The sequence below is a fragment of the Lissotriton helveticus genome, chromosome 11, assembly GCF_964261635.1.
Source record: "Lissotriton helveticus chromosome 11, aLisHel1.1, whole genome shotgun sequence".
Taxonomy (NCBI): domain Eukaryota; kingdom Metazoa; phylum Chordata; class Amphibia; order Caudata; family Salamandridae; genus Lissotriton; species Lissotriton helveticus.
The window spans coordinates 271612418-271639989 of NC_136072.1; the positions used below are offsets into that span (position 1 = coordinate 271612418).

The window sequence follows — 27572 nt, forward strand, 5'->3', positions numbered from 1 at the left end:
TTTGGGGTTACAGAGTAAAGGACAAGTAGGCCAACAATTTAAAATTTACGAACAACCCAATTCCAAATTATTCCACTAGATTTCATTGTGGGGGCTTCCTTCAAGCTCAACTCCATGGAAAAATCTAACTATTCAGGTAAATAGGTTTAATTTTTTTTACACTCTAAATTTGACATTTTGCCTTTGGTTTGTTTTGTACCTCCTCGTTCTCTTTGTTGTGCCTGTCGATCCACCATCTTGTTTGCGCTTTGCCCCTCTTCCTTTGCTACTACTTCCTGCAGACACAGCACCTTGAAAAGGAATGAAAAAGTTATTTGCTGCAGTATGGTTGGCTTATGTTTAAATAGCCACTATATTCAGGACCAAACACAACACTGAACACGCCAGCTTTAAAAACCTGGGTACAAGGCTGTAAGCACATTTACACGTTGCCTTTGCACATACATTTGCGTTGAGACACTAATCTTGCGTAACTGTCTCCTAACAGAAAAATCATTCAGAGAAGAGTTAGTGTTTTAAACATTTAAGAAAAAGAGTAATGTTGGGAAGATTTCTCCAGGAAATAAATAAGCCATTCATTAGCCTGCAAATCCAAACTGATAATGTAATATTTCCACTGGATAGAAATCTGGTTTAAGGAATCATTAAGGAGCTACTGCTCCTTGAGGTTAAATCCCACTTCAGCAACTATTGTGTACTGGACTGTCGAATTCTTGAGGCAAACCTTTTAGAGGTCTGTAAAATCTTCATTAGGGATTCCAGCTCATAATTCTGTTGTAGGAAGTTTTTCCTTTAAAATGACGAGAAGGGACTGTATTCTTGCATTCTCACCCATCATTAAAAGTTAGTCAGGAGAGACCTTAAACACAAGTGCACACACGTTCACAAACCTGGTCTACGTTGGGAAAAGAAATTATGGTTGGCATCAAAGGACGTATAGAGGTTCACCTGCAGCATTATGGCCAGTTCACAGCGTAGCAATTTTCCCAGTCCAAATGGTCCTGCAGTGGGTGCAAACCCTGCTCTTAGTGTGTAGCTCTGTCAAAGTGAAATTCCGTTGAAGACAGATGGCAAAGCAGAACGCTTAGAGGTGCACATAACGAATGTCCAAGTCAGCCTACAAGGATTGGCCTACTTGGTTTTTGAACGCTGGTCTGCCAAGAAGCATCCATTCAAGATGGACATAGATCTCCTAAATATTGGTGTGAACAGTGGTCACCTCCGGGGCCACATACAAGGGATAAAACGTATCCAGTCTGAGGCCCCTCAGCATAAATAAAGAGAAATCCTTTGCCAACTTTGCATTATTTACTTTGAAGAGTCTGACTTAAGAGCGCTGCCGTCCAGTTGTTGTTATAGAAGACCCATTTTTAGTCAGTTTCATGAAAACTATGAGTTACAGGACACAGACTCCTGATGTACTAGAAAACCATTGATGCAAGCAATATTACCAAATGGAGTAACTTCAGTTTCGTCTTCAGAGCAGTCGGTGTCTGAAAGTGCCAAGTCTCCTAGGGAGGCCATCATCTCATGTTGGTTCAAGTGTATGTAACTGTATCTTTATGTTCTCGAATTGAAACTCCAGATCAACTAGTAGCAGAAATAAGGAAATGTCAAAACCCCAGATTCCTGACGGATACAGCCCAAAAAAGGGTTGAGAATACACATTTAAGTGCTGTCTAGAGAAAAAAAAAAAGAATAAAAACGACACTCAAAAGCCAATAATATGTCTGTAGCTGGTGTTCTGTAGGTTCAGGGTGGATGGCTTGGTGGAAATTCATAGTGATGTCAAAAGGGTCATAAGTAATATGTGCAAAACATAGTGGATAAGTGATAGGATGGAGACGAAATATCAAGAGACGTAGGCACTCCGAGATCCAGAGTTTACAGCTTAGGGGTAAGCATGAAGCCTTCTATAAAATGCAGAAAATTCAATCCTTGTGTGACAAATCAGATGATTTGGAACATCTACAAAACAAAGTTAAAACATTAGAAATGTAAATACAGACTTTGGAGTGAGATATAGCCCAATGCTTCCACACTGGAACTGAAAGAATAAACAGGATCAGAAGAAGTTAACTTGATCAGGCAGAATGTCCTAGTCTTTTGGAAAGACAAATCCAGAACGCTCAAGACCTTTTATTGAATACTGTGCAGAAATGGAAACCATCCAAGCCACTCATTACAGTTCTGAATGACTAGGATACGATAGCCTGGGGATGTCCCCAAGTACCTGTATGTACCCCTAGAAGATCGAGTGGGCAATAAATAAAGGGTCCAGGAGAGACCTAGAATTAGACTCCCGAAGGCAGATCAGAGGAACAACACAGTAAGGAGCTGCTGGCACGACTCTCAACCCTTGCCACCATGAAGCAGAGTTGTCCAAGTTCTACTTCTACTCTATAATCTAATGTTGCTCAATGTTTGGTGGGTGTAAATGATCAATTAATTAATCAATAGGATACATACCCGAATACATCACATTGTGTGCCACTTACCATATGGTGTCCCAGTTATTAGAACTTTGCAGAGCTTAGCGCCAATCTGAGGTAAGAGACACTTCATAAGCAGAGTCAATCATTTGAGCTAGGAGTAGAAAAACCCTCCGACTGGTCACCAAAAAAACAGGTCACCTCAGCCTAAGATGCCAATTTGTTCAAGGAAATGCTTAGTGAATGAACCTACTGAGCCACAAGTTGGAGTTCTAATAGACTTTTATCCTTCTACAGGAGGATCTCTATATTTTTCTCAGAAAAAAGAACTTGCATTGAATGAAAGGTCTCTTCTCATCTAAGATTTCGACAATAGGACTGCTGATTTTACACTCACTAGAAATAACTTTGTCCCTCAGGGTCACCTTTAGACTCCTGTGCAATGAAGAGCATTAGTTACTGCTTTTAAAGAAACTATTTTCAGATCCAGCCCTTTTTTTCAAATTTGAGGTCTATGTTGCTTTCACCTTTTGCATCCAAGTACCTAAAGCTATGGTATATGCTAGACAGTTTTACTACTTTGACGAGCACTCCCTGCTCGATCCTTCACAAGTTGGTTTCCAGTCTTCTCATAGCACACAGTGAGCTCTGGCTGGCTGGATTATTAAAGGATGACTAAGTTGGAGGACCCTCTATACTGGCCCTCCTAGATGTGTTGACTGCCTTTGATACGATTTCCCACTCGATTCTGCTTTTGTATTTGAAGGACTGGTCGAGTAGTGTGGGTTGGGGTGGGGTGGGGTGGGGTGGGGTGGGGTGGGATGTCATGCCTTGCTCTTGGATTGTTGAGTTCATTCCTTGATTCAAAGGTACCTGTGTGCAGGAAAATAATGCTCTGCCAGTAGCGCTACCCATTTATATAGGATCCGTCTGGCATATCTGATGAGAGGTTTTAATTTTGATATCTTTTGCTATATAGAGGATACTCTGATTTGTCTGAGAAGTACAGTTTTTGCCTGTATTCAAATGAGATTTTAGGATTGATTGGGAGCGATTACTGATATGATTAAACTACGTCATTTAAAATTACCAGGGAAAGCAGGAACTCTAGAACTTTGTCATTTTGGTCCAGCTTGCCATCGCAGCTGCCGCCAAACAATTATGTGAGCATAACTCCTGGCTCCTTCACTTGTTGGGAGCCAGGAGTACACGTCTTGATTCGGCAGAAGTGGTGTGCTACCAGGAAAAAAGTGCATGCTCTCCACTGCAGTTGTGATCATTTTTGTTATCCACATGGCAGAGGTTTACCTTCCAGGGGCACACGCAGGACATTGAAATGAGTCTCAGATAACAAGACAATTTCTTCTGTTTGTCTTCCTCTGGCAGCAGCACAGATGAATGGAGGGCAGTCATTAAACTTCATGGATGTTTAGGTCTGACATGAGAGTGCAACTGTTACCCAACTTTCTAACCTACACCAATATTATTCTACAGTTCTTTGCTTCCACACAAATACATATTAATTCCCATGCAATTTACTCGCAATGCTTCACATTACCATAAAACATTCCTTTAAAGTCAGACCTTTCCTGACTTCTCCTCAGAAAGCCAAATCATTAATAAAGGGGTACCCCAGGGCTCAATTTTGAGCCCCATGTAATTTAACTTATACGTGTCCCCCTTGGCCAAACTCAAAGTCTTTTGGGTTTCAAATAGTGCCATACGCAGATGATACTCGGCTACTAATCACCATGGGATCAGATGTCACCGAAACCAAAAAACGCTTTAAACTCTGTATGATAGCTATAAACAACTGGAAGACAAACAACCACCTTCTCCTAAATGCTAACAAAACAGAGATCGTGCTTTTTGGGGATGCAGACAAACTATGGAACAACGATTGGTGGCCCCCCATGTTAGGTCCTTGTCCCTCACCTACGACAGCTGCACGTAATCTAGGCATAATTCTGGACTCCAAACTATCTATGTTAAATCAAATTAACAATCTGGTCCGCATCTGTTACGGACTCATGCGTAGTCTGAGAAAAATATTCAAATGGATCCCGCTCTCCTCCAGGATGCCCCTCGTGCAGGGACTGATTACTAGCTGTTTGGACTACGGCAATTCTTTACTTGCTTCCATAAATGTAGGACTCCTGGCTAAGCTCCAGGTCGTGCAAAATACGGCGGCCAGGCTTGTCCTCAACCTGCCCTCGCGCTCCCCATCCAGACCTAGTCTAAAGACCCTACACTGGCTCCCAATCGAAAAAAAGAGTCCAGTTTAAATTGTGTTGCCTGGTGCATAAGACACTCAATAATAAAGGACCCCTCTACCTAGCTAAAAAACTCACTATATACCAACAGGCTAGATCCCTCAGGTCCAACAGCAACTTTCTTCTGACAGTGCCGAAGATCCGAACCGCCAGAAATGGGGGTAGATCCTTCTCCCGGGTGGCTCCAGAAACCTGGAACACCTTGCCTTTACCCCTCCATCTGGAGACGGATCATAAGAAGTTCCGTAAACTACTCAAAACTTGGTTGTTTAGCTCCGTTATGTAAATCAAAGCCGTTTCTGTCCTGTCCTGCCGTGAACACCAGCTAGTGCTATGAGACCTTATGGTGATATATGCGCTCTACAAATACAAATACCTTTTGGCATTGCCAACGCTTGTTTGATAAGGAACTCTCTTTCCTACCTCAAATATCACAGCGTTCATCATCCTGCATTTATTGCCTCTGAATTTTGGAAAAGATTTTATCAGCAACATCCCATTGAAGACAATAAAATCGTCACTCATACAGTAATAATCTATCACTTGGGCTTCCAAAATCCACACTGCAGAGGCAGAAACGTATTCAGAGTTCCACAGCACAGACTAGTTCTTTGGACTCATAAGAGAAAAGATTTCTGAACATTCCGCGGAGCTCTTCTGGCTGCCAGTGTAAAAACTGGGGATTTCTAAAAGTCTTCAGAATTTTGTCACTGTGTTTTGTACAAGGGTAATCCATACGTCATGCCCTCACGCTACACTTAGTCTGCCCAGACAGAAACCTGGTCACAAGCCCACCCAACTCAACACTGGTATACCAGAGTAGCTGGAATATCTTTTTTTAAAGTCACTGGAAATTATCAACTCTTTTCCTCCTGAAATTAGGTTACTGCACACATATATATGGACTTATATATGCACTGCCGTTTGGCGGGTCCGGGTCCCGAGGGTGGTCCTGTTTCGCAGCTTTAGGCGCCATTTTGGATTGGGGCTTTGGCGTTTTTGGCGGGCGCCATCTTGGAGCGTATCGACGCTCGCTCGGCTCCAAGGAACGCCTATTTAAAGTCGTCCTTTTCCGCGAAGCGGGAACGCGCAGTGGGACGCCGTCGCGTCCGCGCTAGGGACGCGCAGGGCTCAGCGGGCACCTGTTGTTTCTGATAGGTGGTCGCGGCACTCCCTGCCATGTTGGTTTACTCCAGCGAAACTTTGCGGGACATAGGACGCCTGACTGTAAGTTGTAGTCCTCCTCCTATACATCCTTTAGTTGGCCCCTACCACTGCGCTTGTTGCAGGTGGACTTTGGATCCTCCTACCTCGATCCTACATGAAAACCCAACGGTTGCTCTTTGTAGCAATCGCCCCGAGCATGCCCTTCGCATCTTCAGTCTTAATGCCAGGTCTCTGGTGCTGCATCATCAGGCCGTGTTTGACCTGATACAGGAGGAGGCCACGGACATCGTGGCCATCACAGAGACGTGGCTGAAGGATGACGATGCGGCTATTATCAATCTGGCATTCCCCTCTGACTTTTCTGTCTTTACCCTTAATCGATTTACTAGGGGAGGGGGCATTGCTCTTGCCATGCGATCCAGTTTCACTTGTAGCTGGTCGGGTTTGACCATTGCGGGGTGTGAAAGTGCGGTGTTTAAGATTTTGGTCACCCCACATTTTTCACTCTCGGGGATGGTGGTCTATCGCCCCCCTGGTAGCGATGTGGCGTTTAGAGCTGCCTTCCCCGACGTGGTCAGCTCCTTGGTGGTAGGTTGCTCCAACTTTTCCATCTTGGGAGACCTTAACTTACGTTTCGATAATCTTAACATCCCTACGGTAAGCGGTATTCTTGCTGACTTGGAGGCCCTTCAGCTTGTGCAATTGGTTCGGCAGCCTACTCACACTGGTGGCCATACTTTAGATCCTTTTTTTACCAACTTGGCAGACGCTTCTGTCACCGCCGTTACACCCCTTGGCTGGACGGACCACTCTTTGGTTGCCATCTGTACCCCCTTGCCGGGAATGATTACTACTCCCCCTGCAAAGTTGGTCGCGAGGCGGCATTGGAGTAAATTACGACTGGAGGACTTACACCGTGTCCTCGCCGCAGAGCCATTAGAACCGTTGGTAACTGTTGACACAGGTTACGATAGGTTCTGCTCCTGGATCTCCAAGGCGCTTGACGCCCTTATTCCAATCACCGCTTGTAAGATCAGCTCTAGGGACTCAAGTCCGTGGTACGATGGCGCCTTACGTACACTCAAGGGTAGTTGTAGGCGGGCAGAGAGGGCTTGGCGGAAGGCGTACGATAGCGGGAAAAAAGCTATTTATCTCGCTTCCGTCAAAACTTACCATCGGGCGGTTTGCCGAGCTCGGGCAGCCTATTACGCTGCTGAATTCGGCAACAGCTCCAACCCCTCCAAAACCATCTTCAAAGTGATGAAGGATCTTTTAGCAAAGCGAGCCTGTGCCCCGACGACTGGTTCCACCACTCACTGTGAGGCCCTTGCTCTGTTTTTTCTGGAAAAGGTCCAAAACATCTATAAGACGTTCCCCTATACAGGGCCTCCAGTTGAGTCTCCGATTAACATCTATGGAGATACCACTTTGCACGTGCTGCCCCCGTTGACATCTGAGGGGTTTGACCTCTTGGCTCAGCAGGTTAAATCGGGGTCCCCTGCTGATCCGCTCAGATCGACTCTTTTTAGAGATCAGTCGTTCGTGGGACGGGCCGTGGTACACTCCTTGATTAACATCTCGTTGGAGTCAGGCACGGTACCCGCTAGCTGGAAGCGGGCGGTGGTTTCTCCCATTTTAAAGAAACCTTCTCTGGACCCAGATAAACCTGAAAACTTTCGGCCTATCTCCTTGCTCCCGTGGCCGACCAAAGTGTTGGAGGCCCATGTCAACAAAGTTCTTTTGGCCCACCTTATCCATGCTAACATCTTGGACCCCACCCAGAACGGGTTCCGTGCTGGTCACAGCACGGAGACCGCCCTTCTCTCCATGGCTGAACATCTTCGCACGGTGATGGATGCGGGGCAGACAGCGGCGCTCGTTTTATTAGATCGGAGCGCTGCGTTTGATACTGTCTCGCATCCCATCCTGTTGCATCGCCTGGAGGAGATTGGGCTGGGCGGCCCTGCCCTCCAGTGGTTCCGGTCATTCCTGGACGATCGTTTCTTTAGCGTTGCCGTTCCACCGTTCCAGTCCCAATTCCATCCTTTGAAACAGGGGGTGCCGCAAGGTTCCTCGCTGAGTCCCACGTTGTTTAATCTATACGTGAGACCGCTGGCTGAGGTCGTCAAGCAATGGGACATGACCATGGTCTCATATGCAGACGACACTCAGCTAGCGGTTACGATCAGCGGGGATGCGGACCGGGATGCCCCCAGGTTTCAGAGTGGACTTAGGGCGGTGGCGAGCTGGATGAAGAACAACTGTCTCCAGCTCAACGCAAAGAAAACGGAGATCATGATCGTCGGTAGGAGGTCGGAACTATGGGGGGACAGGTGGTGGCCTGCGGAGCTAGGGCCGGCCCCCCTTCCGGTCACAGAATTTAAGAACTTAGGAGTATGGATGGACCCCTCTCTCAGTTTTGTGGGCCATTCGAAGAAAACCGCGGCCTGTTGCTTTGGTATCCTACGGTCGCTGCGTCCCGTCCTGAAGTTTTTTGACCATCGCACCAGGCAGCTGATAGTCCAGGCTACAGTGTTATCTCGCCTGGACTATGCTAGCTCTCTTCTGGTAGGGTCCAATCTGGCTGAGGTTACCCGCCTCCAACGCGTTCAGAATGCCGCGGCGAGAGCCATTGTTGGCTTACCCCGAACCTGTTCCGTCTCCGGCACATTGAGATCACTGCATTGGTTGCCTATCAGGGCAAGAATCCAGTTTAAAGTGCTGTGTTTGGCGTTCAAGATTTTGAGGGGTGGGGGTCCTCAAATTCTTGCGGACCTTCTGTCCTGGTATGTGCCTACCCGGTCCCTGAGATCTTTGGGCCAAGCACTTACTGTGATCCCCCGATACAGGCTGTGCCGGGTCGGTGGCCGATCCTTCCGGGTCAGAGCGGCCGAGCTCTGGAATTCTCTTCCAGTAGAGATGCGGCTGCTAGATGATCTTTTAGCTTTTCGTAAAGCTTTAAAAACTCTTTTGTTTTAATAAATCGCTCTTTGGCTCTCCTTCTGTTGGGTTCCCTGTAGGTGTTGCATATTACCTGCCATGCGCCAGGACGCCCCTTAGCTGGGGCAGCTGTGCGCAATACAAAAGTATGTAACATAACATAACTTCATGAACTGCTTCAAATGTGGCATTTCACCCAGTGTTTGAGGTCTTTCTCAGTTTTTATCTGGAGGATATCAAGTAGAGTTCGCCTTTCAGGCTGTAGTGCGCTTTGCAAGCTCAGTTTAATGTATTCCTTCAACTGGAACATTTAATTATTTTGTGTGACTCACTCCCTATACTAAGAAAATTGTGTTTACTGTAAGGTCTAAAAAATATCTGACAAGCTGATGCATTGTTTTAACAGCTCTGAGTACGACTTAATGGTTTCCCTTTCATACTGGCTGACTTTTAAGGCGCAGCCAGGGCAAACCTTAAGGGCATGTGATAAGGACTCAAAGAGCTGGTCTACTTGTTCAGGTAACATCTATATTTCTGAACGTTTTGTACCTCTGCTCTAGCAACCAACCCCCTAAGGGCACAACTGGTTTCTGGGGAGGGTTGGAGGACATCATCTACATTACATCTGAAAACGCGTCAGAAATCACAAGAGCAAGTATTTAATGTAGAAGTCAATGACCTTGTTGGACAAATTAAACAATTTTACAGAGCATTTCATGTTAAAAAAAAGAAATGGGTAACTGAACAACTCTATAGGCATTACTACAGGTTTACAGACATATTAAGCGAGTATCAGGCGGCACTGCAACTGCTAGATGGCCAGGAGCATTTCTAGAGCTCTTAGAGGCTAAGGTGGCGTTAAGAAAGCTAGACACATGAACACTTCTTGCTTTGGCACTGCCACAACATTAGAAGCTCCATTCTATATTGCTACAGCTTGCTGGATAAGTTCTGTACTCTAAATTCCCTGAAAGTGTTTAACATCAACAAAACACAAAGAGAAAAGCAAGGAAATAAGTTGAGACTGACATTATTCTGGTTTAATCTGTGTTTGCACCTGGAACAGGTAGAAAAGGGGTGGGTCTCAAAAGCAGCGAGTTACATCGGATCATGATGCAGAATAGGATTTGGTTCAGCAGTTTAACTATGGACTATACCTACAGCGGTGTGAGTAAACCATAAATAAGGACCAATCGCACGCTGGGCCTCGCATGGCCAAGCATGGTAGCATCTTGACGCAGTTTTACAATCTTTCCAAGTAACCCTGATCCGATTGGAGTCGTGCTCTTCCTAGAATGTGGAGACAAGAAAACGCCCTGACACAGCAACCTTCAGCTAACACACTGCACGCGCCAAGCATTTCTTTGATTATTGCAAGGCCAGTTAATCAGGAAAAGATTGGCTCGGATAAAGAGAAAACATTCGTGGCCAAACACATCAAATTCCGCTCAGCCAGGCAGCCATAGCACCCTCCAGAACATGAAACAGTAAGAAGCATAACTTAAGCTGATTCTACACTCCAAAACACTAATGCATTGAACAGGGAGGCACAGTGGAAAACAAAGTTTTGACAACTTTTAACAGCAGTGTTTAATTTCATGAATGTCAATTTATGGAAAGATAACCTGATATTAAACCATTGTGAAAAGTCATTTGTGAAGAAACTGACCCTTCTTTGTTTATTACCGTCACCAACCTGCTCGAGGAAATTATAATGTAGGCTTACATCAATGTACGTTTTTGAGCGAACGTGTGAATATTTGCAGCCAAAGGCTAATGTTTAGGACCCTCAATGCAATTAGCACAGGATCGGTCCGAATTTTTGAGTGATTTTTTAATATATATTTTTAGAAATCAAAGTAACTAGCCAATTTAAGAACATGATATTCAGTATCTCACACACTCATTTCAGCTCAAACTGGGTCAAGAGGAGCATAAACTAATATAGTCTCATTTCACAAATGTCTGCATTTTTGGTTTAAACACAGGTTCTGCTGGACATTTCTAAACATCTAAACAGAGACGGACATAGGCCCCAAAGCAAATCACATGATACTTAAGTTCGAGGAGATGAAGGCAAACATTCACCTCCAAAAGAGGCTCCACCTGCAAGGACAGAAGTAGCACCGTGTTTGTGTCAAATGGCAAGCAAGGCAATTCAATTTAGGCAGGAAAATAAGCAGCACCAGACAGATTTTAATCGAAAGGTCAGCGCATAACTACACCAACCTCTTTAGTCCCCTAATAACCACATGGTGACGTAGCATGGGGAGGGGGGAGGGGGGTAGACACAAAGTGTCTTAATTCATGTTCTAGACTTTGAGGGGGGGGAAAGCATGTACCATCCTTCACCCCCACCCTGCTTCTCAACCAGACCAACATCAGATACAATTCAGACCAGAAACTCTCACCTAGGGTGGTACCGAAAATTACACTTGCAAAACAAACCACTAAAAATGTTGATAGGGTATGTATGGCAAGTTTTAAAGCACAACATATGACACTTATTAAGCTTCTTTGCACAAGCAAACAATGAAAAAAAATACATCAGATTAACCACATATTTAATTACATGCCTGTAATCAAATTACGCTTTCAAAAGAGAAAACAAAACTTCCCAACAAATATATATTTTCCACAGGTTGAATCTTGTTGGAAATGCAAATTACCGCTTTTAAGAGATAGTCAAGATAAATGCAACACAACACTTCAGCCCTACTTTTGTGTAGAGCCGGAATAGTGATTTTCCACACACGGAATTACTAACATGGCGGGATCTGGTAATTCAGAAGGGCGGGAATATGGCAGCATTTCAAGATTTTGAGAACCCTTTTCTCCTTGGATTTGCAGTATTTCTTGCAATACCTTCAACCCAGCATAAGAGACCTCGAGAGACTTAAAGATTGAAAGGAACGTATTACTTTCTAACATAAGCATAAACTTAGCAACAAGAAAAGCTATTTGAAAACACTGTTGGAGGGGAAAGGTGGTTGGCACAAATTTAGGTATGAGGGGAGGTAAGATATGGGCCACTTTACCTTCTAGAAATTTGTGTCAAGTGAATGTGTACCGAGCAGCTATGTGAAGAATAAAAATGAATGTGCAACCATAATTAACTTCTCAAAGAAAGATGGAATATACACTGATCGTGGAACGGCACTATGTTGGTCACTCTCGTTCTACTCAAACTCACTTTGATTTGAAACTGGGGTACATCAATTATATTAGGGAAACCTTTGAAAATCCAAATGGAGTGATTTACTGGACTACTGGAACTGGTAAATAGTTCCAGAGGTTGACATTTTTAAATCATGAAACATCTTGGCCGATTTGTACTTTGACAATAAATGCATTCAAAATGTTTTTCTTTTTGCTCCTCGCAATTCTTTCGGTGTATGAAAGTTTGATAGTGTTCCTGTAGCAGCTGGCAGGCTCATTCCGAGGGAGGATTTGTTGCCAGTCTGTGTGACTTTGCCGCAGTTGTGCATTTATCAAGACGGAATATTTGGAGCAGAAACTAAACCAAAGGGCAACACTGCATTTCAATTTGACAGGTGTATATCTCTCTCGCTCTATAAATATATAATCAGCAATCTTTCCTCTACTATCATATTTATTCTAAAGGTAATTAGGAAAGTTTGTACCTTCATACCGCCGACTCCTTATGCCCAGCGTTTAAAGCATTGCATGGAAATGGCCCTCAATATCTGAAACAACTCCTAACCTGGTATTTACCTGTCAGAAATCTAAGATCATCACAGAGCAAACTCTTACAAACCCCCAAATTCAACAAAGCTCGTTGGGGCAGAAGAAGCTTTTATTCTGAGGGCAGTGAAATCTTGGAATTCACTCCAGACTGACAAAAACAGCCCAGCACTGCTCTCCTTTCACACTTCTGGCACCTTACCACTCAGCACCTACATGCCCTTGAGCATTCGACCGCTATACAAATTCTCAAATCAATTCTTGCAAGTTAATAGAGAGAGGGGCTGAATTGCAAGCAAACTCTACAAGTACATAACAGAGAAAACATCCAAAACTATGTTTTATGGCCAGGGGAACATATCCAATTGTCTGGAAAAGCGTATGCTACTCACCTGTAAATCTAGTCTCTGGTACAGGAATGTTTTATAGAAGCACATGCTTTTTTGTCAATCATGTGGTGTTGAGCTGATGACTCGTGACATTTGTAATCAAGAGCTCAATGGCTTCAAGCAAGCAAGAGATGCTAGAGCAACAAGGTAGTTTTAGATTACTTTTACTATTTACCATGGAGCATCTTCTTTGATTAGACCTCAAACGAGAAGGAGGCAGACCGCAAGCAAATCTATTTATATAGCAACACTGCAAAGATGGTTACAGAATAGCGGGCTGGATTACCTCACAATCGGAGTTAAGAGAAGGGCCTAAAAGCTGAGAGTATGAGGTAATCCTGCTTGGAGGGCCACCCCATCCGGAATATGATGTACAGTGTGCTTAACCGCATGCGTGCGGGCGGAATTCCGCTCGTACGCTGACTTTTGCGAAACCGCATGTTACGTGACGAGCTGGGCTCGTCATCAGCGTAGCAGGAGGCTACCTCATGACGAGCCCAGCTCGTCATCAGCGTGCAAGGGGTTAAGCGAATCTGACCACCAATCGCCACCCTTTACAGAGAGATCCCAAGAACTTGAACCTCAGGACTGCTGAAGGTAATGTTTTACACCTTGGGAGCCCTTTTCGATATCCTATGCCTCTTTCACAGAACTAGATATTCAAGAACATGAACCTGCTAGGTCTCATTTCAACAACTTGGTTCTACATGGTAGGTCCAAGAGCTGCACTCACTTTCATGGACTTGTCTTTTACTACATTCCTATATACCATACCATAGGTTTAAATTGATGGTTAGATGCAGCCATAGCACCAATTATCACTGTCAGGAATAGTAACTAGCATTTGGTGGCAACCGTAGGTCAAACACTGTCCGTGACAGATGAAGTCACTCAACTATAACTACAGCTCCCTAGTGCTGGAATCGTTCCTAGATTAACAAACTTTTGAATTATTCTGCATCATCAGGATGGGAGTCACATTAAATAGGACATTACTAAAACACATATGCACAGTTTAGTCATCTCATTAGTTGTCCTTAAACCAGTCGATTAGATTGGAATGTCTAAAACATGCCTTAGTAAGGTCACATGTTCAATTTATTTTTCTATACTGACATGTAAAGTGTGAAGGTAATGTGCTTCAACAGGGGGTATGGCACTTTGCCTTTGAATCTCCAGCGCTAGGGTCATTCAAGATCAACTAGCTTTTGAAATAAATTAACAAGCAGTATATAAAATTGGGAATGTAGGTATGATGCACACATTGAGTAAACAGATTCTTGACCACTGCCTGTCCAACAGATTTCCTGGTCTGCAAATTCAGGTAGTAATTGTACAAACGGTCTTCTATGTAGCTGCTTCACAGAGGTACAGCTGAAAGCTTCCCACAGAAAGTGCTCCTGCAGCATGTAGCAACGTAATGATAGTTTCATCTGGCAGAGGGCAATGCATACTGGGAAAAAGTATGTCCCAGTCTGCATGGAAACAGCCTTTTATTTAGAATTTATGCATATGGGGGGAAACAGTGGGTCAGATTTTCTCCAGACTCTAAATATATCCTAACGATTAGCTGATGCAAACAGTTTTAATTAAGAGATTGGGGTCGGGGAGGAGCTACGCTCGTGACCAAGATGGCCGCATGAGCCCCCGGCTCCGTCGACCTCCGCCAGAAGCTCATAAATCCTGAAATTTATTCTGAACTCCCGCCGGACTCCCGTGCTGGTGAACAGCATCTGATTCGATAGGTGCAACCCCGAAATATCTGGCGGCCCGGACGGCAAAGTTATACCGTGCGCCATTCTCGGCCTGCCTCCGATCTGACGCCAGGGCCTCGAGTTTCAACTTGGCCGGGTTGGAGTCGAACAACATCGGCTGTGAAAAGTGGGTGGATCTGGTCTCCCGAAGCGGCTTTTTTGTTTCTCCCTTATTAGATGGTGCTCCGGTGACAGCTTTACCCTGCAACTACAGTGGCCTGTTAATATTGTCTATTTGTTCGGGGATCCGCTTCCCGGAGACCCCGTTGGGCTCCCGGTGGTACTCTGGGCTCGGTTCCCCGTGGGCGGCGACGGTGCATCTACTGTACTCTGTGCGTGTTTTACAGTGGTTTTTACAACGATTCTGTCCCGTGCCCCGGAGAAGTCGACCTCTGGGGTTCGGATACCCGCCCGGTCGCTCATTGAGGGGCGATGGAGCGGACTGCAACTACACCGTCGCTACGCACTGTAATGGCCGCTATTTTGCAGCTTCACGAACGGTTCACCGCCAACATCCAAGGGATGATCGTAACTGTAGACCGTATCAGCTCGAGACCAGACTCCGACCCTTTGTTGCTAGACAGCCGAGGTACTCCGCCCAAGGATACCGTCTTTGATGGCACCGAGGTCCCCGTGCAGAATATTGATCTGGACCCTCCCAGCAACCCTAAGATGGCGGCGATCGAGGACGATACGACTGGATGCGAGTTAAGCCCTACATAGATGCCGCCCGAGTTGGCTGTGACTGCCCTTGTGGGACTATGTGCCTTCTACCACGACTGCCAAATTCGACTTCCGCCTTTTTCCGTAATGGATCATCACCGCCTGGCTGCTTTCTCACCAGTGGATAGTGGACTTGCTCTGTCTTTTGAACCTTGCGTTAGTTTATCCTGCTTTCCCTCTCCTTGCATTAACTTGGACACTCTACTGTTCTCTGGAATTCCTGTTGTGACGGCGGTTCGAATGGATGTACTCAACGTGAAGAATCATGGCGATCTGTGTGTGCTGGAAGGGATTTTGTGATGGATCGTGAGGGTTTGGGCTGAACTTGATCACGCATAGCTGCAATGTCTCCCTTTGTTTTTGCTGGGTTGTATCTGTGGGAGCGGGGCCGGCTGTACGTTTGGTTAGCCTGGTTAATGTTTTACTACTGTGCCTGGACGGGGTTTGCTATTTCTGTTGAGCAGGGGTCGGCTTAGGTGTTCTCTTGTTCTTTGTTGCGGCCCCCCTACGGACTATCTCTTGATTTGCTGCGATTTCTTATTCTGACGGTAGGGGGTGTCTGCTTTTGGCGGGGGGATGGGAGTCCGGGAGCTCGTATCGTTTTGCAACATTCTCCTCCTCCAACTTTTTCCCTTCCTTGGGGTGTAGTTTAGGGGGCGACAGGCACGCTGCTAGTGGGGTTAGGTCGTAGCCATCTGCAGGGGTGTAGGGTGTTTTTTTTTTTTTCCTTTGTTATTTTCTATGACCATTCGATTTCCCTTTTCCCTTCTTCACAGGAGATGTGGCGTATTCTCCTGCTTTTTGCCTAAACGTATCTGGGTGGCATATGCCTGCCTCGTATGTCCTGTACTCTTGGTGGGCGGGTGCTGTGGGGGGGTGCCTGCGGTCATTGCTATCTAATTGTTTTGCGTTTGCTTTACGCTGGTATTGATTTCTTTGCTGATTCTGACTGTACGGTATTTCTTCACTTATTTGCCCGTCCACAGCTGTGTTGTATTTCGTTTCATGACACCTGATATGTATATTTCTCCTCTTGTGTTATAATAAAAAGATTTAAAAAAAAAAAAAGAGATTGGGGTCTGAAAGGAAGTCAATACTTCTGTTTGATTTCTAAGATATTAAGAGGGCACCATTGAGGTTTTGCGAACAACGTTTTAGCTTGCTACTCAGTTTGCAACATTTAGTGAAAGTTTGTAGGAAAGTGCCCCTTTTTAGGTCTCGCGACCTATCGATGCACGCATGCGCATCGAGCGGAGCGAGAATTCATGTCGGCAAAATCCTCTTCAAACTAAGGGCTTTCAGCCCGGCGTTTTCTTGCAGTTCACGTGAACATGCACGAGCATTCACCAGGGCTTCTCCTCCCCTAGCAGCACTCCTCCCACACCAGCAACTCCCCCCTCCCACACCAGCACCTCCCCTCTCTCTCCCCGCAAACACAGCCTTGCCGTAGCAGCACTCCTCCCACACCAGCACCTCCCCCCTCCCACACCAGCACCTCCCCTTTCTCTCCCCGCAAACACAGCCTTTCCTTTCATTTCTCCACCCCCTCCCCAGCCCGTAGCAGTTGCCGTAGCAGCACTCCTCCCACACCTCCCCCCCATCAGAATGAATAATACATCTCGCTCACGACGAGCCATCTGACACGATCCTGGCCTGCCTTTAGTCTACAGTACCCTTCAGCCACGCATATTTTGTGTAAAGCTAGGTTTAGAGAGCCAGTCACGGCCCATTCACGCATCACTCTTCTTTTCCTTCCATCTAACTGAAACCAAACAAAGGCTCCGCAGAACATGACTTGTGAACATGGCAGCGGGGTTACCTCATCCGACAGGAATCCACTTTGCTGCACTTCCAATAAACACGGCTACTTTCCGTTGCCCAGACTTCTATTCTCTAACAAGAGCTAACACATGTCTGCTGTGGGGCCGGTTATCTCATGTTTTTTCCATTGTCACACACGCTTCCCGAAATGTTTTAACAAAGCTTTGTTTTCTAGTGATAATGTAGAGTTTGTGCGTGTTTAAAATGTTTTTATTTCATGTAATTGTTGAAATAAGCGTTGTGTTTGACTTTTCTTTTCCGTTTTTAACTTAAGTGTGCTCACACTGACTTATCTATACGAAAGAAAGCTTTTCAAATGCTTCGAAAACTCGTCATGAAGGGCTTCCTTTTCCTGCTCTTCTTGACTATTCTTGGAAGTGTGGCTTTTGCCTTCAGGCCCGTCGAGTCCCGTACACGGCCCTTTCTCATCACACTTGAGGTCGGGCGGGCGGGCTGGAGTCTCAGATCTTCCTCCAAGTCTTGGTACCAGCCACGGCTCTTCAGATGGAAGCACACATATTAGACGGAGCTCACCCCTGCGCCCAAGACGCTGCAGGCTGCACCGCACGCTTTTCAAACCACACCGCATGGCGCGGAGAATACACATTTATTCAATGTATTCATTTAGTAATGCTCTGCAGTATACCGAAAATCAGCTCCAGCGGGTGACTGGGCGTCCTGGATTTTTGCCAGTTCATGATAGGACGTTGCCAGTTTCATAATGCATTTCATATGTAGCACTTCATGCCCCGTTTATGCCGTTTCTAGGCGCTGCACATCTCAGCAGCAATTATCTTGTTACAATTCCAAAATGGCAGCAAAGCAGCAAATGGTCTCACACAGTCCTACTCAAAGTACGGCACAGGAGCCCTATGCAGCTCTCCTGACCTCTGCTTGCAGCCCCCAGCAGAACCACTGCACTGGGCTGCTGTTCACTTGACCAAGTAATACCATTCAGGAAGATGTGCAATAAACAGGCCAGTATTTATTTACACTAACTGGAGTAACAAGCATTGGCATAGCCAATAGGTCTCGCTTGTGGGACCTTATAAGTATTTAGTTACAAGGATATTGTGCTGCAAAACAAAATACTTATAAGGTCCCACAAGCGAGACCTATTGGCTATGCCAATGCTTGTTGACATGGTCACCCTCACTTTTTGCCTGGAATTCGATGCACTTTCAGCTGGAAGTGAACTTAGTTCCTGCTAACCAGGACCCCAGTGCCAGATATCGTTCCCTAAAACGGTGCAAATGAACCCTAATTGGCCATATCTTTAGCACACCCCGTAGGTCCCCAGTAAATGGTACTCCTGGAGGCTAGGTCATGGGGAACTAAAGAGGGCTGAAGCATTAATTGTGCCACCCTAAGGGACCCTCACCAAGAACAGGCGGCCTCCATTACAGGCTGCACATCTTGGTTCAAACAAAAGAAAAAACATGACATGCCACACATCCCTGTTTGCGCCATGCCCACAGACACTTCATTCAGCCTGGTAAAGTAACCTCTACAGCAGGGCTTACAGCACTAAGGCAGGGTGCTCCATATAGCATGTGTGGACATATCCAGTTATACCCCTGTGCTTGTCATTTCAACTGTTGGCAGTACAAGTGACCAGGGAAGCAATTTTAAGTACATGTGCTAGACACTGGTGAAGAAGAGTTCCTTAGCTCCTGTCTGGGCAGTATATATGGCAGATCATTCACAGCTGGAAATACATTCTAAATTCTCTCGCCCACATCATGGGTTCCCTTAACTACCACCTATAAAGTCACAAGTAAAAAGAAAGGTCAAAGTCTTGGTGAAAAAAATGTATGCAGATCTTTAAGGCTTTGGTCTTGTCACAGAGATGAAGGCAAGATATGCATCTTTCGTGGCTCATCAGTAAATGCCTTATTAGTCATAAGTCATACAGGCCCTGGTATCTTGATAATGGAATTAAATAGCTCAAACAATTGGAGCTTAATCTAAGGACTGTATCAGATGGTATGCAGAAGAAAATATGAAGATAACCTTGGGGGGAAGTACGAGTCAAGCCTTTCCATCTCTATCGAAACCTAACAATCATTACAATGATCCCCTTCCGGCGAAATGCTGGTCCTCCATAAATCACCTGCTAATCCCGGCCTGGTCCAAGATCATTAATGCCTCGTTGTCTCAAGGTCAAATACCAGCCTGCTTAAAAACAGGACAAGTCATCCCACTCCTAAAAAAACCGACTGAGAACCCTTTAGATGCGAACAACTTTAGACCGGTAACCAATATTCCCATGTTGGCCAAAATTCTGGAAAAATGTGTCCAACATCAATTGAGCCTACACATCTCTAAATTCAAGCTTCTAAATGACTGCCAATCCGGTTTCCGTCCAAATCACAGTACAGAAACTGCGATTCTGCACATAGTAGATGACGCTTTACTGGCTCTGGACCAGAATAAAACATGCCTCCTAATCTTATTGGACCTGTCGTCAGCTTTCGACACGGTGAACCATGCCTATATCCTCGATCGACTTAAAAACAGGATGGGATTCGAGGGGACAGTGCTATCCTGGTTCAGCTCCTTTCTGGAGAATAGATCACAAAAAATAATGGTCAATCAAACCCTTTCAAATGCAACTGACAATACTATAGGAGTTCCTCAAGGCTCAACGCTATCTCCATCACTTTTCAATCTATACGTAGAACCTCTTACGGAAATACTTCAAAATGCTAACATTGCTTACCATATGTATGCTGATGACACTCAGCTGTACATTAAGGTTGCGTCGACTGAAGATTTAAAGACAATGAACATTGCTCTAGCAAGAACACTTCTATGGCTAACCAAGAACCACCTAAAACTTAATCCTCAAAAAACGGAATTCCTCCTGATTACTCCTAAAAAAAGCAAAACATTGATTGCTGAATGGTCCAACCTCATCACAGCTCTAAAGTGCACTCCGAAGATTGTGGAGTCAACTAAATCTCTGGGTATCGTTCTGGACAAAAACCTTAATATGTCTGTACATATCAACACAATGGCAAAAAACGCCAGGTTCCACTTAAGCTACTTAAGAAAACTAAAGCCTTTCTTAAACAAAACAGACCTCAAAACAGCAGTTCAGGCATTGGTCATCTCAAGGATTGAATACGGTTGCACAACCTTAGCCGGGCTCCCTAAGATCTCAACAGCCCCACTGAAAGCATGCCTTAATGCAGCCACAAGACTCATAGCGGGATCCAAAAAATTTGACCATATCTCCCCCCACTTGAAAGCTCTCAACTGGCTTCCTTTCGAAGCACGAATCCAGTTCAAGCTGGCATGTGTCACACACAAAGCAATTCACAACAAATATCCAGTCTACCTCGCCAAGAAACTCACGTTGTCGGGAGGGTCCCGTTCCTCCAGGAGCAATGCTGATCTACTACTGAAACCGGCGCGCTTCCATAAGAAAAGAACTTATGACCGAGCATTCTCAGGGGCGGCACCGAGAATTTGGAACGCCCTCCCCCCGGAGTTGAGAAGAATTCCAACCATCGCAAAATTTAAAAAGGAAGCAAAATCGTTTTATATGAGGAAATTTCTCCCTTAAATCCTTATAACTGTACTTCTTTTATTTCATTCGGCCTGGCTGGTAGAATTTCCACACAAGCAACTCACTGTACTAGGTTGAAATGTTATTCTAGTTTTTATCTCATTTAGTTCCAAAGACTTTATAGAAATCTATATGTGAACTTTTTGGTTATGTTAGCTCTTACGGATTTGCTAATACGTAATCACCTATGGCTAGTAACATGTAAAGTTAAGAATGTTGTTTATATGCTATTGTAAAGCGCTCTGATACCCTGTGCAGGGTCATGTTCGCGCTATAAAAAACACTAAAAATAAATAAATAAAAAATATAGGTGTTTGTAGGTATACAATGATGTGAGAAGCCCAAGTACTAGGCTGGCCTCTCAAAATGAGAACCAGTAGGCACTCTCCTACCACCGGTGCGAGGTTTAGTTGGTGGCTCATGTTATCAGGGACTGAATCTACTGATGACCAGCACAGTCATAAGATAGAGCACCTCATTGCCCTAGATCATCAAATTCGCTTGAGAAAAACTTGATAAAAGGAAAGAGTATATAAGAACAAGGGATGATGGTGCCACTTTCACAAGCACAAACAACAATTCGGACATGGAAGTATGTCTTACAAGCTGAAAGATGCAAGTATCTTCCTTTACATATGACCTCCGTTCCCTGACGTCAGCGCGCACCGCCTCGCATGGAGCGAGCACAAAGGATGTCACGCGAAAGAGTCGCGCCGCCGCCGCTTTAAAGAAGCGAGCGGCGCGAACATGAGGCACTTTTCCTTGCGGCGGAGTGGTCGTGAGGAGTGCAGGTAAGGAGGCGGGGGGGGGGGCTGGTGGGGCTTGCAGCTATGTGGGAGCGCGGGGCAGACTGTGACCTTTTGTTTAGTATTGCTGTGGCCTTTTGTTTAGTATTGCTGTTAACCAGAGCCCCTTCACGGGCTCCGATTAACAACAATACTTAAACAAAAGGCCACAGTCTTCGCCCGGGCTTTACTAACAAAAGCGTAGTCAGTTTCCAAACACAGCGCGTACTTTAGCACACGCTGTATTTGGAAACTGTCTCTACGCTTTTGTTAGTAAAGCGCGGGGCAGACTGTGGCCTTTTGTTTAAGTATTGTTGTTAATCGGAGCCCGTGAAGGGGCTCTGATTAACAGCAATACTTAAAGAAAAGGCCACAGTGGGCAGTCAGGGGGGAAGGCCGCAGGGGGCACAGCAGCTGGGGAAACTAGCAGAACAGAAGGCAAAAATGGCACAAACACAAGGAAAAAAACGAGTGGCGCACAGGGCAGAAAGGAACAAAAAAGGAGTGGAGCAGAAGGGCACAAAAAATGAGTGGAACAGAGGGCAGAAAGGAAAAAAAAAACGAGTGCCACAGAGGGCAGAAGGGCACAAAAACGAGTGGCACAGAGGGCAGAAGGGCATAAAAAACGAGTGGAACAGAGGGCAGAAAGGCACAAAAAACGAGTGGAACAGAGGGCAGAAGGGCACAAAAACTAGGGAAAAACAAGTGGCACAGAGGGCAGAAAGGCACAAAAACAAGGGAAAAATGAGTGGCACAGAGGGCAGAAAGGCACAAAAAACGAGTGGAACAGAGGGCAGAAAGGCACAAAAAACGAGTGGAACAGAAGGCAAAAGGGGCACAAAAACGAGTGGCACAGAGGGCAGACGGGCACAAAAAACTAATGGCACAGAGGCCCTTGAGACCCTTATTGTGGCGCTGTATGTGTGAAAATGCACCATCTTTTCACTTTTTAAAGTAAACGTTTTGGGTGCCATTTGGCGCCGCAGACATGCGCAGTTTGGTTCCTGGCACACATAGCCATGGTTGCAGCGCACAGAGACCCTCCACTGCCGCACACAGAGGAAAAAATTAGAGGGAACATTGCATAAGACCCATCCGCAACACATGTGCATTATAGGTACACTGCATTGGATAATGCCTTTCAACAAATTTACTTGACTGAAAACCAACACGGGTCTAGGAATCTCTACCCTTCAAGTATATAGTCTGCTCTAGGGTATCATCTCTAAAGTGCTTATCCTGTGATGACAAAATTACTATACAAGTCTATATGTGCTTGATGGAGCATAGCATACCCTCAGATGGTGAATAGGTCTGATTTGATTACTTATTCCCTTGCATGTCCAATGCACATGATCTTGTTTTCGAACCAGTCTCCGATGTATCCCCCTGAAAATGGGCAACCACTAATTCCAATGATAGGCTCAAGTTAGGAGCATGTCGCAGAAGGAATAGTACTTTATTTGGGGATGATCTATGATGAACACCAAAATATCTAATGAATTGTTGCCTTTTTTGGTATATACATTCAGACTAAGTATTAGGACTGCTAGTGTTGGCGGTGTGTGGAAGAACTGATCTCTAAACTCACTGTAGATAACAATAGATCTCACAAAGACAGCAATGCACTGTCTCAGGGGGGCTAAATACATGGATACAGAGCAAGAACCAATGATATTCATATCCTGCTATATGCAGTTGGCCTAAATGGTCGTAGAGACTAAAAACAACCTTATGTCTCCCACTTTCTAGATATATGTAGTTATGAATGGGGTATGAGTGTAGTTGAAGAGGTATGAATGTATGAGAGTTTGTTGGAATGCTTTTTGTTTGTCTCTTTACCTGGGGGTTGTATGATGTTGATACATGACAATGTCATCATATTGTAAAATTATGTGGATATGTCTTTAATATTTATTTGAGATGTAAAATTGGTAAAAGATAGCATAAAAATATTTTTGACAAAATAAAGAAAATAAACAAACAAAGTGAAGACTTATAAATATGTGCATGTTGTTGGATTTTGTTCTTGTCTAACCTTATGGATGGCCCATGCTGAATTCCTGTTGAATCACAGAAAAGAAATATGTCATGAGGGAGTATTCCTAAATTGTGTAGAGCAAGAACCTAACAAAAAGCTAAGAATTTGCATTACCATTCAAACTGGCACTGGTAGACACAGTACTGCTTTGCCTCTGATTATCGTACGCTGGCCCAATGTTTCCAAGGTCCTAGAATAAAAGAAAAACATACTTACATTTTCAAATCTCTAGATATAGGCAAATCTAGAATATTACGTACATTTTTTTGATAAACAGTTCATAGTTTTTGTTATCTTTCACCCACTCCAAGTCCCAGTCCCCCCCACAGTGCAACAGCTTCACAAAGTTAATAGTAAACAAAAAAAACCAACAACAAAAGAAATATTCACAACACAAATACATAGCCACTGACGGTGATGTAATGTTTTACAAATCTAAAAAGCTATTAAAAGAGTACAGTAAAGCTAATTACACTTACCTAATAAGCTGCAGGAAATCCCAGACGTAATCAACAGAATCTTTTAGCCAGCAAAATGCAAAGTTTATTTATTTATTTTGAAAGTTTTATATAGCGCGAACAAGATCTTTGCAGATATCAGAGCGCTTTACAAAGCAGGGAATACCAACAAGAGAGTGAATAACAGGTCATTAGGTATATCAAAATTATAGGTAGTAAGTGGGATGGGTAGGTACGTGAGGGAGCATAAAAGCACAGGTAAATTAATACTGCAAGTAGATAGTCAGGTAAGTGAATCAACAATACAGGTAAAACACAGTCGTAGGGATCGAGCAGAATAATACAAGAAAAACACAGTCGTAAGGATCGAGCAGAATAATACAGATCGGTGCAGAGACTTTTACAGATCCACGTTAATAGTTCAAGTGTATTTGGCCATGAGAATAGCTTTTACTTCTTTCTTAAAAAGTGTGACGGAGGAGATGAGCCTGATTTCAGGAGGGAGTGAGTTCCAGATCCTGGGTGCCATTCCTGAGAAAGAGCGTTTATAAGTTTTTTCCTTCCGGAATCTTCGAGGTTTTAGCAGAAGATTGTTTGTGCCTCTAGTGTATCTAGAGCCGCCAGAGATTGACAGCTTCTGGGTGAGGTATCCGGGAGAGCTCAGGTGTACAGCCTTGTGTGTCATGCAGGCGATTTTCAGATGTATTCTGGCTTCAAAAGGCAGCCAGTTCAAGGATTTCAAGTCAGGGGTGATATGCAAGTGTTTTTTTGACCCAGTGATGAGTCTCGCTGCAGCGTTTAGAGAGGCTCTTAGGGGAGCAGTGGTGGTTAACGGGAGACCGCAGAGGGCGATGCTGCCGTATTCAATTCGCGGGATTACCAGTGCTTGTACTGCAGTTTGGAAGTCTTTGGCTGGTAGGAAGGGTTTAAGTTTCCTCAGGGTATTGATTTGGAAGTTCGCTCCCTTAGTAGCCTTGCTGATATGATGCTGCATGTTGAGATTGGAGTCGAGAGTTATGCCTAGAGATTTTGAGGAGTCCACGATGGTGGGTAGGACATTGAATGCAGTTAGCTGTTTAAGCCAGGTTTGAGTGGTAGAGATCTTCGCGGGAGGTGAGATCAGAAGGAACTCTGTTTTCAGAGCATTGAGTTTGAGATGATTATTGGCAAGTCAGGATTGGGTGCTTCTGATCGTTGAGTTCAGGAGTAAAATGTCATTGGGGGATTGTAGTTTGAGATATAATTGGGTGTCATCTGCGTACATGTGAAAAAGTACATTGGATGCTTGTAGCAAGGTGGTGAGAGGTTCCATAACTAAGTTGAACAAAGTTGGTGATAGGGAGGATCCTTGGGGGACACCTAACGAAACAGGTATTGGTGAGGACATCAGGTTGTTACTCTTGAATTTCTGCGACCTGTTGTGTAAGAAGGAGGTGAACCACTTGAGAACCGTCCCAGATAGACCCATTCTTGTGTTCAAAAGTTCGAGTAAATTCTCATGTTTGACAGTGTCGAATGCTGAGGAGAGATCAAGAAGGATGAGGAGGCAGGTGTCATTTTGATCTAGCATTTGTAGGGTGTCGTCAATTATGTGAGTCATAGCAGTTTCAGTACTGTGTCCTGCTCGGAAGCCTGATTGATGAGCCTTGATGAGATCAAACTTATCAATGTGTTTAGTCAGCTGTAGTTGTGCGCATTTTTCCAATAGTTTGGCGAGAGTGGGAATATTGGTAATGGGGCGGTAGTTGTTAAGGTCGGATGGGTCCGCCGTAGGTTTCTTTAGTAAAGGTGTGACTTGTCCAACTTTGAGGGAGTCAGGGATGGATCCTTGTTGGAGCGAGCTGTTGATAATTTTAGTCCACAGTGGAAGGAGCCATGGGGTGAAATCTTTGACAGCATTGGCAGGGAGGGGATCCGTGAGGTGATTGGAAGGTTTCAAGGTGCTGAGCAGTTTGCCTATTTCTTCTTCGGAGTAGGTGTCAAAGGATGACCATGTAGCATTGTTTTTTAGTTCGGTGGGTGTTATGCAGTTGGGTGTGGTGTAGAGGCTTGCGTCAGTGCGGAGATCACTCTTTATGTTGTCAGTTTTTTGGGTAAAGAAAGCGGCGAAGTCTTCACAGGAGGGTGCTTTGCCCAAAGTACTGAGAGGTTGGGGTTGTTCCTTGGCTTGTGTTCTGATTAGCTCAAACAGTTTTCTCGGACGGTTTTTTGCTTGGTCGAGCTGGAGGCTGAAGAAGTTTGCTTTTGAGCGCTTTATTTTCCTGAAGTAGGCGTTTCTCTTTTTCTTCAGGGTTTTCAGGTGTAGTGCAGAGGGAGCTGTTCTCCAGGTGCGCTCTGCCATTCGCATGGCTCGTCTATCTTCATTGAGACTCCCGTCGTACCATGGATTGGAGATTTTAGCGGAGACTCTTTTTAGCTGCATGGGAGCAGCCTCATTAATTATTGAGGTCATGGCATTGAGATAGTGGTCAGTCAAGGATTGGACATCTGTAGCGCCCGTAGGAGGGAGCAGGAGGTCGCGGCTGTTCGGGGGTAGGGAGTATGGGTTGAGTTTTTTCAGGTCTCTTTTCCATATTTTAGGTCTGGAGGATTGAGTCATGTTGAGTTTGACTTTTTCATTGATGAAGAATGTGACAATATGATGGTCTGACCAGTCACAAGGTCGGATAGACTCAAGTTGACAATCCTGCATCACAGCTACTCTACATTTACAGATTCAATTGTATTGAAATATTGACAGCCAGAATAGGAATCCTCAGTAAACTAAAAATAGCAACATTAGAAAAACACCTAAATAGGGAGGCCTAATCTCTTCATTTTTTGTCTCCAGCAATGTGGTGGATTGCTTTGACCTAGGTGACTTTCTTCAGAATTTACCGCCAAGGAGAAGAGTTATACATGCATCTGTAAGCAAACAAATCCTATAGAACACTTAAAATAATAACTTGCTACAGTTCTTTGCTGAGAGGGATACTAGTTTCACGATACTGATTTTTGTAGCAAAGTAGTTTGTTTTGTTGTTGCACAGGATCAAGCAGATGAGCGAAATTTGGAAGAACTGCATGCAGGCACCAGGCATGGCCAAGTCAGGGCCGGAAAATGGCCGACTTGATCCTCTTATGCATTCTAAAAAAAATTGCTATTAACTTTTCTTTTTTAAGGGGAGGTACTACTATACAGTCTTGGGATGGTGTACTTTAAAGAAGTAAACGCTTTTAACAGATTCGGTTATAAAATGCCAGTCATAGCTTGGTGAGGAAGAGGGGATTACTAATTATATTAAAGTGCTGTGATTTTACATCACACAAGATTGTTGTGGTAGAAGCTGATCTGACTGTGTGTAGGATTGTTCAACATTTGCATAGTCTCATATACACTTCTGAAATCCCAGAATTAATGAGCCTTGATGCAAGGATTTTGAGATCCCAAGGACAGATCACCTGTGGCTTTGGCAGGAGCAACTTAGAAGGGATTCCTGCATGCCCCGTCAGACTCTACATGCTCGTAGGA

General features: G+C 44.7%; 1 protein-coding gene across 4 annotated transcripts in view; it reads right to left on the bottom strand.

The window, feature by feature from the left end:
• Window positions 1–27572, bottom strand: part of ASH2L (ASH2 like, histone lysine methyltransferase complex subunit) — a 271360-nt gene that overhangs the window by 108988 nt on the left and 134800 nt on the right. For 2 of the 4 annotated variants that reach the window (XM_078668167.1, XM_078668169.1), the window contains 3 exons: window positions 23719–23794; window positions 10901–10918; window positions 200–290 (listed from right to left, as the gene is read on the bottom strand). In XM_078668167.1, the coding sequence (XP_078524293.1) occupies window positions 200–290; window positions 10901–10918; window positions 23719–23794 (185 nt within the window). The remainder of the gene's footprint in view (window positions 1–199; window positions 291–10900; window positions 10919–23718; window positions 23795–27572) is intronic. The other 2 variants (XM_078668168.1, XM_078668170.1) reach the window with 1 other exon arrangement.